The sequence below is a fragment of the Vigna unguiculata genome, chromosome 10 (genome assembly GCF_037176805.1).
Source record: "Vigna unguiculata cultivar grain cowpea cultivar isolate G323 ecotype 2 chromosome 10, ASM3717680v1, whole genome shotgun sequence".
Taxonomy (NCBI): Eukaryota; Viridiplantae; Streptophyta; class Magnoliopsida; order Fabales; family Fabaceae; genus Vigna; species Vigna unguiculata.
This window is the reverse complement of record NC_140801.1, coordinates 34,063,588-34,076,295: the sequence shown is the minus strand read 5'-3', so window position 1 is coordinate 34,076,295 and position 12,708 is coordinate 34,063,588. Positions and strand designations below refer to the sequence as shown.

Here is a 12,708-nt window from a genome sequence, read left to right as displayed (position 1 = left end):
TCTCAATGATTCAATTTAGTCCCTACTTATGTATCTCTTATTCAATTTTGACCCAAATTTTTTTAATAATTAAAATCCATTTTTAGAGAATTAAAACTTATTAAGTATAAATATTTTTACAAAAATTAAGTATTGATATTTATATTAAAATTTAGAGGTAAAAGTCTTTTTATTTTAGTCATTTTTAATAAAAAAATATTAGTATAACATTCATACAAATAAAAATTTTGGTTTAAAATTAGTGAGAGACAATATTGTTCTATTTTGAAAAAAAAAAGTAATAATTAACAAAACATGAGTACTTAATAAAAAGTAATCAATAAAGTAGTTTTTAAAGAGTCAAATTTAATAAAAAATATTCGTATAACATTTAATAATAAATTTGGTCTGAAATTGGAGCGAAATAATATAAATATCAATACTTAATTTTCTAAAAATATTTATAATTAATTAGTTTTAATCTTATAAAAAATAGATTACAAAAATATTTTAATTATTAAAAAAAATTGAGACAAAATTGTATCAAATACACATAAGTAGGGACTAAATTGAATCAAGAACACATATATAGGGACTAAATTGAAATCAACCCAATGATATTTCATAGTGACACTAACATGTGACATTGCATTGCCACGTGGCACTGACAATGCCAAGTGTCACACCAGGGACATAAGACGTGACATTTTTTTTTTGTAAAAGAATTTAAAAAACTTAAAGAAAAAATAAAAAAACACAGACTGGCACGTGGCACGCCGTTAACAACGTTAATAACTTCTACATGAAATATACCTAATTGAAACACTTTTTCAAAAGTTGGGATGCAATTGATATTTTTTTTACAAGCAGGTACCAGATTAACACACCTCTACCAAAGTGGGTACCATCCGAGTAATTATACCAAAAAATTATTAATGTTTTTGTTGTCTTAGCTGACACATGTATGTCACAACCGAAATCACGACGGCACGACAAACCAAAAATTAAAATTTTGAAAAAAAAACAGTTTGGAGTCACCACTATAGTTTATTCTAGAAAACTACGGAAAAACCAAAACAATAAGACGAGGTCTGCAAAAAAAAAAACAGATTTTGGGTCCGCGAGTCGGTTACGAGTGGGGAAGGTATTAGCATCCCACAACACCCATCCTAACACGATACCTTTAATTAAACATGCAAAAGGATGCGATTTTCCAAAATATTTATTTTCCCCAAAAATAATAAAAAATGAATTTACAAAAGAAACAAAAATAATTTTTTGATTTTTTTTGGATCGACGAGGATTAATCCTCACTCCTACGTATCTCCATTCACAATGAAGAATCAGGGGTAACATCGTTCTTTGAAATCTTTTAAGAATTGTTGATTTGATTTTTTCTTATTTTTTATAATTATGAAATTTTTTTATGTTTTTTTGGTATTTTTTAATTATTTGAAAATGAGTATCACGTGACGCAAGCGGCCAGACAAACACTAAAATTAAACAAAGAAAATTATTTTTTTATATTTAGTTCTTTATATTATTTTTTATATATTTTCTAGAAAAATAAATTTGAAAATTGGTGTCACATAGCGCGAGCTACCGAACACACAGTAAAAGAGATGAAGAAAAATATTTGTTTATGATTAAAAAATATAGAAAGAAAAACGAAAAAATAAATAAATCAAAAGAATTAGAAATTGACAATGACATACCTTCAAAATTTTTTGATATATGTTCTCTTCTATATCAATCTCACCCTTTCGTTTTTCCAACAAAGGAGGTAAGAAGGAGGTGCTTTTATGTGGGTGGTAAGGGAAGAGAAAGAGGAAGTGCAGCTAATATTTTCTTTCGATTTTCTACCTCCTTCAATATGTTTTTTTGTTTGTTTTGAAAGAGGGATAAAAAAAGGAGGTGTATATGTGGGAGAGGTGATGGGAAAGAATTAGAGAAGTGTAGAGAATATGTTTTTTTCGGTCCCTTTTCATGGAACAGACTATTTATTTATATTCACAAATTGCAATCCTACCCTTAATTGTAATGAACAATATAAGGAAGAAATTGGTCATGATAACAACACATTACGGAAATCAAATCATAGCAAATTAGAGCACAAAATCAATCAGGATCAGTAATGTTGATTCTAACCATTAACAAATCAGAGCACAAATATCAATCCTAATTAATAATATTGATTCTAGTCATATAAAGAAATATTGCTTCTAATTATTAGAATCAATCCCAATTATTAATATTGATTCTAACCATATGAAGAGATATTGCTTCTAATTATTAGAAAATAAATAATTGAGTTGTTGGGCTCATGAGAAGGAGTGTGATAATTAAAAATAAATTGAGCTCTTCCTTTCTTTCCTTTTTTTTCTTTTTTTTTCATCTCTTTTTTTTTTTGCTAAAATTAAAGTTTGAAAATCTTGGAAGAAAATTTTATTTCACCCTTTTTTATTTTCCATTAACTATTTTTTTTTTTTTGAAAATAAATTTATTCACCCGAACGAATTTGGGTGTTGACAATGTGTCTCAAACTAATAGCATTAAATGGCGAATGCATACGTGATTGAATTAAAAAAAAATAAATTATTTAGTTAAGTGTTAGGTGGGAAAATTTTGAGATTGCACTTCCCCCCTTTCACCCATCTTTGGTTGTGAAGTGAGTGCAAAGAGTGACAAGTGACGAGCCTTCAACGAGCATCAGGAGCCTTGAGCGAGCTTCACGTTTCTTTGTGAGTTCATTCACCCTGCCAACCTTGTGCGAATATTGTGTGAACAACATTTGCAAATGAAATCCCTTTCTTTGTGAACACGTAGAAGAGCAAAACCCATTTCTATGACAACAAAACCCCTTTCTCTACGAACGACATGGAGGGGAAGGATTTTTTGTGAGTTCAAATCTTGAACCTTATGTGTGTCAAGGTGAGCTAGTTTTGAATAGGTGTTCAACTATATATTATTTGTTTTTTTATGTCGTTTTACACTTGGAATCAGGTGGTCCTATGATTGGAATTAGTGAGTGTTAGGGTGAAGCAAAGATTTTGGAGTAGAGGTCAACATTGTGTTTACAACTACACAAGGTCAGTTTTATCTTTGGATAATAATTAACTAATGTTTATGCATGAATGGTTGATACATATATGTTCATCATTTACCGATTAGTTTTAACTTTAGACTGATGCCAATTTTGTAAACCTTTTACTTTTGAATTCATAGTGACTTCAAGGCAAAAAGATTTACCAAGTAATTTGATGTTTGCCATTTTAGTTTTGAATGAATTAAATCATATATTGAATGCAAAACTTGAATGAATTGGCAACTTTTGAAAGTGAAAGAATTGCATTTAGGTAGGTTCTGGGATGTCTTGAAACAAGCTTTGCATTTTCAATACCAAATTCAATTGCATCGGCTTAGCCTACGCTGCATCGACGCCAATTTTCTCATTTTACGTTAGCTAGGTCCCAAATAATATTTTACTCCTAAAATGCACAAGCTTAGTTGACACATAATTTGTTCATTAGCGTCTGTCCAACCATTGGGAAGAACACGACAATTCTTTTTCCCCATTTGACTAACACAATGTGATGTAACTTCCATGATATTATTGTCGACCATCCCCCCATTGCTAGGACGATACTATCTTAGTAATCGACTTTTGCCTTGTAATGTACCGTTTTAGCCTATGCTATATGCAAACATTCATTTAATGAATTGTGACAAGGTAAGATGACTTATATTTGTATATTTTCTTTATCCACATCCATTTCTTTATAAATAAATTAGGAATGATTTTTCGTTTAAATCCACTATGGGCAGTTCCTTAATTAGGAAAAGAACAACCCTTATATTCAATATCAAGATTTTCACAAGTCCCCCCTCCCTAGTCTTTACAAATTGACTACATAAACATCCTAATAAAAGATCCTTTTATTTTAATTCAAGTATCCTAAAGTAAAATAAAATGTAATAAAAGAGTATTGTCTAGACTTGAGAATATTTTCATAAATTCATGTGGTAAGGAAATAAGACTAGTTCTTTAGTAAAAATAGGTTACTGTTATAAAATAAAACTAATAATAGAGAGAAGAAGTAAAGGAAGAATAGAGAATGAGGAGCAAATTTTTTGTGTCTTATTACTGATAGGAAGAGTCCTATTTACATCTACAACATGGTAACTCATAAAGGATACAATACAAATATTTACATAAAGAGTAATGAACCATATGAGTATCAATCATATCAATTATATGAGTAGCTTTATCAAATCAATGGACGACCATTAATTCATAACACTCCCCCTTGGATGTTCATTGATAAGAGAATGTGTCTCGTTAAAACCTTACTAGGACAAATCTTTTGGGATAAAAACCTAGTGAAGGAAAAAAAGTACACCATTCTATATAATATTGTTCTTTACATCTTCTATTTCTCCTTCTCATGTAAACTTACATCATTAAGACGACGAAATTCAATCTTGTGAACCAATTGCTCAAAAGTTCTCCTTGACAAATACTTTGTAAATAAATTTGCTACATTTTTGCATGAATAACTCTTTTGGATCTCTACATCATCTTTTCAATTGAACAATGCACTATTGTCTTCATATATGGTTGTTGATTCCATTCTTCTCAAGGATAGACCACAAGTTTGTCGCACATATTATATTTATAAATAGGACTCTTCCTATCCATAATAAGATACAGAAAAGTTGCTTCTCATTCTCTCATTCTCTATTGTTCCTTTACTTTTTTTCTCTATTATTAGCTTTATTTTATAACAATTATAACATTTTTATTACTCAGTGATATTTTCTTTCTAAGCTTTTTAACATTAAATAATAAGGTACGAAAGGCATCTATATAACTTTTGTCTCCTAAAAAATTGACATTAACAATGACAACCTTTAACTTTAAAGAAATATTCATCAACATCGATCAAGAAAATAATATCATGTACAATAAGGTCTTATCTATGAGAAAGTAGACGACATCTCAACCAAAATAGAGTTTCAATATCTTGATCAAGACTTATTCAAAGAGAAAAATATGAAAAGAAGATGTATGAATTTGAGAGAGTAGAAAGTATGAAATTTTCAAACTCTTTCTTCCAATTTCTTTTAAAATTTCGTTTCTAAATAATATATTTTTATTCTAAAGCATTTTAAATTACTTATAAAAAATTATCTTATAAAAATTTTGTATCCAAGCAAAAGATTAAAAAATTATAACAAATATAAATCTTAGATGATATATGGTCAAAAATTTTAAAGATTTTGCCTACACTCAAGAACAAGGTAAGTCAGAATATGTTAGGTATTTGTTGGTAAATTTATTAGACATTTAAATAATTTTATTTCTTATATATTTAACAAATATAAACATATGCCATTAGAAGTTTTGCCTACATTAAACATTTGAAGGTTCAGAGTATTGATAATTGACTATTTTGTTTACAATCCTTGATAATTTTGACACTCATTTAACTTTAAAGGAATTAAGTTTGTATTTTAACTCCTAAAACTTTAGAAAAACGAAAAAGGATGTGTAACTAAATTTGTAAAGAGTTGGTGGAAATTTTACTCATAAACTTTAGTTTTATGTCTTGAAGAATGCAAAAGAGATTCAAAATCTCAAAACAATCAAAAGTGTTCAATGGATTTAGAATGAACACGACACTATATTTTTTTTACTATCATTTCACATTGTTCCTTATTACTTCTTTTTTTATATATATAAAAGTTAACTCTAGTCGTAACTATTTTATTTTTATAAAAATTGTTAAATGGTCGTGTGTGAAACAATTTTTTTTCAATTTTCCATTTAGAATAAAAGGACCAGTGCCAACTTTTCACTCGGTGAAATAAAAAAAACAGCCTAGCGAAAATTAACTTTTAGATTAATACTGTCTAGCTTTTTCCACTTTAGTTTTTTTTAATCGGGAGGTATATCAATATTTGACCAATGATAATTATTTTTTAACAGCGAACAATCATTGTGCTTATCGTACTCGCCTTCGTCTTGTATATACGAATGATGTCCACGACATGAGTTATTGTCTTTTCAAGAGCCACGTATAACACAATCCAGTAAATTCATCCATAGTTGCATGGCAAGAAAAATCCAAAGAAATCAGATCCATGCAGAGACAGTAAAAAGAAAAACGCTGTATCCTTTCAAAAACCATGTCCAAGTTCACAAAATAGAGACAAATACAACCGCACCCCGGTTCAATCACACTCTTGCTGGCTGATCAAAATGCCATGCACACCAACACGTACTCAACATACCCTTCAACTTTAATACAGTTCTTCCATCATCATCACCACAACCACATTCTCTTTCGCCACCTCAATTTCTTCACTTCAACACACGTCAACCTCGGCAAATTCGTGTCATCGCATAACCAAATCTCCATGCATGTTCCAAGGACCTTCTCTCTTATATAATACCTATAAATACCCCTAACATCCCTTACTTCATTCATCATCCATCCATCCACTACTCTACTCTAATATTCAATACTACTACACTATGCTGAGAGCAAGGGTTTCGTTGTTGCTGGGAATTCTTTTCCTGGCATCACTTTCTGTCTCCTTTGGCATTGTACACCGGCAGCAGCACCATGAGAGCCAAGAAGAGTCTGATTCAAGAACACAAAACAATCCCTTCTACTTCAGCTCCGACAGGTTCCACACTCTATTCAGCAACAAATATGGTCACCTTCGGGTCCTCCACAGGTTCGACCAACGCTCCAAACAAATTCAGAATCTTGAAAACTACCGTGTTGTAGAGTTCAAGTCCAAACCCAACACCCTCCTTCTTCCTAAACATGCTGATGCCGATTTCCTCCTTGTTGTCCTTAGTGGTAAGTAATCAACTAATCACTACTCTCACTCGACATCATCACACTTGCTTCTCCTAATGGTAATCAATTTGTTAATTACAGGGAAAGCCATACTCACCTTGGTGAACCCTGACGGCAGAGACTCCTTCATTCTTGAGCAAGGCCATGCTCAGAAGATCCCTGCAGGAACCACTTTCTTTTTGGTTAACCCTAATGAAAACGAGAATCTCAGAATAATCAAACTCGCCATACCTGTTAACAACCCTCACAGATTTCAAGTAGCGGCTTTTTTCTGATCCTGAACTATAACTTTTTTTATTCTAACTTGCAATTTCTCTCTAAATTAAATGCTTGTTCTGTAGGACTTTTTCCTTTCTAGCACAGAAGCCCAACAATCCTACTTGCAAGGATTCAGCAAGAATATTCTAGAGGCCTCCTTCGATGTAAGCAAGAACACAACATCTAACCACACTAGTTTGTCTAAATTTCACATTTATTGAACGATATCATGATCTATATTTGCACGGTTTTTATAGACCGACTTCAAGGAGATAAACAGGGTTCTGTTTGGAGAGGATCAGACTCAGGAGGAGAATGAGGAAGAGGGAGTGATTGTGGAACTTAAAAGGGAACAGATTCGGGAACTGATGAAACATGCCAAATCTTCTAGTTCAAGGAAAGACCTTTCCTCCGAAGATGAACCATTCAACCTGAGAAACCGCAAACCCATCTACTCCAACAAATTTGGAAGGTGGTATGAGATCACCCCGGAGAAGAACCCCCAACTTAAGGACTTGGACGTGTTCATTAGTAATGTGGATATGAAAGAGGTAATACAAAGGAAAACCATATGAACAAACTCAACAATCGTAGTACTGAGACCGTGATTAATAATTCTCTTTCTTAACAAATTCAGGGAGGCCTTCTTATGCCACACTACAATTCTAAGGCGATGGTGATACTGGTGATTAACAAGGGAGAAGCAAACATTGAACTTGTTGGTCTAAGAGAACAGCAGCAACAGCAGCAGCAAGAACAGCAGGAAGAACAGGAGGAACGCTTGGAAGTGCAGAGGTACAGAGCTGAGTTGTCTGAAAACGATGTGCTTGTTATCCCAGCAGCATATCCAGTTGCCATCAACGCAATCTCGGATCTAAATTTCTTTGCTTTCGGTATCAATGCCGAGAACAACCAGAGGAACTTCCTTGCAGGTATAGATATTACATTATAGTGGTGTTGTTTGTTTTATGGTTGATGGGGTTGTTTATTTACAATTGGTAATGCGTGATTGAAAATTTGAAGGTGAGGAAGACAATGTGATGAGCGAGATACCTACAGAGGTGTTGGATGTTACCTTCCCTGAGTCTGGTGAGAGGGTTGAGAAGTTGATAAACGAACAGAGTGAATCCTACTTTGTGGATGCACAGCCTGAGCAACAGCAGAGGGAGGAGAGGCATAAGGGAAGAAAGGGTTCATTATCTTCAATTTTGGGCAGTTTCTACTGAAAAAGTTTCTAGTAAGATACATGTGAGAGAGCTCACAGTGAGCGTGGAATTAACGTGTCCGACACTGTAACAAATAAGTAGACCTCCACATGGTTTTTTCTACTATGAATAATGCATAAATTGAGCCTTTATATGATGCTTCTGTTTTACGTCCTTCAACTGTCTGGTTTGTGTATCGGAATTAAGGTCGGGCAAAATGTACTGAAGTACAAGAAACTATACTATACTGTATTAAAATTAAAAATTGTATTATATTGTATTAAAAATTGTATTGAAATTGAACTGTATACTGAATTCAAATTCAAACTGAAATTTAACTGTACTGAATTCAAATTCAAACTGAAATTGAACTGTACTGAATTGAAATTGAACTGTACTGAATTAAACTAAATTGTTTTTATTTTGAACCAAAATATTTTTAAACCAAATTGCTTTTATTTTGAACCAAAATATATTATTTTGAACCAAAATATATTATTTTTTAATCGAAATCCAATAATTTGAAACCAAATCCACTAATTTGAAACCAAATGCACTAATTTTTTGAATTGAACTGTACAACCAAATTTACTTATGTATTTACTTATGTGTTAATACAATGATTTATATCTTAATACATATATGTTTATGTAACTAAAATTAATTATTAACTACAAATCAGTAAAAATATGACTTAAATTTAAATTTTACATTTTGTTTTCTTAAAAATATAATATATTTTCTCAATTTTAGTTTCTAAATATAACATATTTAAATATTTATAAGTATATTATTAATTTTATATAAATAAAAATTAATTTATTATATTTATTTTATAAATAAATTTAAATTTTCATTGATCGTTATAATTCTTTTATAAGCAACCTTTTAAAAATATAATACTTTTAAAAATATAATACTATATTACTTATTTATGGTTACTGTTGCTACATTTATTTATTTTTAGTCTATTTATTTTTAGTCAGAGTATATTCATATTTATATTGTTTTATAATTACTTTATATGTCATTCTTTGCAACTTAATTAATTATTCACAACATCAACTATTTTTAAGCTAAACCATGTATTCCAAAAATGTAAAAAAATATTATTATTTCCAAATACTAATTTCTTAAAGAAATTTATTATCTTTCTTGAAATATTAAAATTAAAATTTAATTATATTAAACTAAGAAAATAAAAAATTTATTTAAAATTTTTGTCTACCAAGTGAAATCAATCTTATAGATCTTATAGTAAACTCTATTAGCTAACTAAGGAAAAATAAACTTAATCATGAATAATACAATAATTAACTATTAATATAAACAGTTAACTTACAGTTTTTTAAAACAGTTCAGTTTTATTATTAATAGTTCAGTTATTTTTAGTTCAAGGAATACTTATCTAGTTTACTATTAAGTGAAATATCTGAGTTATGTATGAGTTTTATTATTAATAGTTCAGTTATTTTTATTTTTAGTTCAGATAGGAATACTTATCTAGTTTACTATTAAGTGAAATATCTGAGTTATGTATGACTCGTTGATTAAATAAGTAAAGGCTTTAATATCAAATATATCTTGTTCTTATAAAATCTTGAAATATATCAAATATATGTAACGAGGTGGTCGGGGAGAATCAGACTATGGATCTAAAATCTTGATCCCAATACAACTGTTGTCCCTGTACAACCTTTCTAAGTTAAGCCAACAACACTAAGAACGTATCAAGGTGCCCCAAATAGCCTCCGTGATGCAGATCCTCTATAAGATTTAAACATTGAATAGCAAAGTAAAATACCTTCGTCACTTAGAGAATCAAATTTTCCTAAAATAAAACATTTAATACAAAAGGATGAATGAAAGTATAAAATGTTGTGTTTACTGTCTCTCCATAATTTATAGTTTGTAAATAAAAAGGCGATTAATCTCCTCTCCCCAAAAGCACTTAGTCGTGGAATTAACATTTAATATTGTTCTTGTCATTTCCCTGTAATAAAGCTCTATTTTTTCTTCCAAGATTTTCATTTTGAAATGAATTTCATTTGCTCTAATCATCAACAATGACTATGATATTCTTTTATAATGACAAAAAATCATCCATATCAATCTTATACAAATTATTTTGTCTATTTGTGATGAATAGATGTATTCCATCGCTTTTATTTATGATTCAAATATCTTTATTGAAAACTACATCACAAACTATTAATAAATAGAGATTATTTGAGACTTACCTAATCAGTTCCTATTATTCTCTTATGCCAGCTACTCCAAATATTATCTTTTCTCCTCTCTTAGGTTTAGAAATATAGATCTTTCGTCCGTTATGCGAGCGCCAATGGAACCATGATAGGGGTCTTTTTTTAGAGTTGGAGATTTTTGCAAGGAATTATTTGTATTTTAGGTACCCAACATTCTATGGATCCTTTGGTTACTTTTCCTTCATAAAGCTCTTCGATTAAGGTTGTATTCAATTCTTTGCTCGGATTTAGATTCATTTTCTTTTCATATCCTATCTCTATTTTTCGCTATTATTGGCTTCTAACTTTTTTAATTCACTATTTTCTACACTATTTTCTACTTATCTAACAAGAAGTAATTCCTTTCTGAATTCATTATTTTTGACAATTTGTTCTTCTAGCTTCTCTTCCAGGCCTAACTTTATGTTATTTAGAGTACTGTTGTTCTCGATAGACGTATCATTAGACAACATGATTTTACTTTCTAATTCTCTACACTTTTCTTTAAAAAAAAAAATTATGATATGTAGATTTCTATTAGACTACCATTATTAAAAACAACTTCATATTAAGCTTGCCTAACATAATCAATCTTTTGGTAAACACAAAAGAATATATATATAAATTAAGAACAATAAAAGGAAAAGAGAATTAGAATAAGATCAATAAAAGAACACTTGAAGTGAATAGTTTAGAAGACAAAATGAAGCAAACATAACACAAAACAAGAACAAGTACATCAAGATTGTTAAAGAAATGGAGATGGTTATAAAATGTGTCATGTAAAGTTGAGAACTCATCTCTAAAATTATTGTATAGGACAATCATCACTTGAATCATAAAATATATAAAATACAGAAAAGTCATTCTCACATTAGACAATGCTCTAAAAACCTTCAATTTCTCTTATATTCTTAGCTCCTTATATTACTTTTAATCCATGTCATTATTATATTGATGGAATCGGTAATTCAAATATCTCATGAGCATGACTTAAGACAACGATTATTCTACATTTGATCTAATTTTATTATGCTTCTACTTAAGATTTCAATGTTCTATCACTTTCACAATTACTTTTAATCCATGTTATGTTAATATTTTTTTTATTACCAATTGAATGATATATTAACGATAAACTAGGATTGCTTAATTTGAAAAATTGTAGATCAAACTTATGACTAAAATATTTTTTCAAAATATTTTAATATAATTTAAAAAATATATAATTAAAATATTATCCTACGGTTACTAATTTTAATATTTTTGTGGACTTTTAATTTGATGGGTTAATGTTATTTATGGTTAACCGCTGTGTCTTTTTTTATTTATGGTTAATGTTCATATTAAAAAGTGGGGGAATGACCAAGTAAAATGAAACTTCTCTTCTAGAAACTATCTTATTTGTTTAAAACTGAATTTTTCATGTTTCTGGATTTATAAAATTCCTCGTTATTGAACAAGGTTATAAAGTAGTTTTTTATTACAATAAATTGTTAATTATATACATGTGTTTTGATTGGTAAATGATATATTTGTGATGGCTTATTTGAATTCATTATATGACATACTATTATTATAATTCTTGAAAAGTTTGGTTAGAAACCATTAAAATTATAAAATTTTGAGGTACAAAATTAATTAAAAGGGAAAGTGATGAATATATTAGAAATGAGAATACACATCTTTATAAATGAGTGTTTTTGTGTGAAACTCATAATATTATTCATTAAATAATATCTTCATAAAGTGTTAATCTAATGGTGCAGCGAAAGATAAAAAATGTTCTTGTTTGATATGATAAATGTTATGCTTCATGTTCTAGCTTGCCTAACATTGTATCAATGAAACTTTATATTATGTTTGTCATGTCTTCAAATATATTTCCTTGCAAAAGGTTGTGATAAAACTCTTACGAGTTAAAAAAAAAACACATCTAAAATATTTCAAAGTGAGAGGCATATGTTGCAATGGTTAATATACCTCTTAATAAAAATAAATAAAAATTATTGGTTATATATTCTAAAGTGAGTGAAAATATACCTCTAATACTATTTTTCCATCTAGTAATAATATTATTTGTGTTTCTTCAAGTTATGACATTCAATATGTCTAATTTCTTGAGATCATTGAAGGATATATAATGTA

At 29.5% G+C, this 12,708-nt stretch overlaps 1 protein-coding gene across 1 annotated transcript; it reads left to right on the top strand.

The window, feature by feature from the left end:
• The first annotated feature begins 6,459 nt into the window (after positions 1-6,459).
• Positions 6,460-8,471, top strand: LOC114165948 (beta-conglycinin beta subunit 1-like). The gene is made up of 6 exons (XM_028050590.2): positions 6,460-6,851; positions 6,933-7,108; positions 7,193-7,273; positions 7,367-7,660; positions 7,747-8,041; positions 8,133-8,471. The coding sequence occupies exons 1-6, from the start codon at positions 6,518-6,520 to the stop codon at positions 8,333-8,335; spliced, it is 1,383 nt and encodes a 460-aa protein (XP_027906391.2). The 5' UTR covers positions 6,460-6,517; the 3' UTR covers positions 8,336-8,471.
• The last annotated feature ends 4,237 nt before the right edge of the window (positions 8,472-12,708 follow it).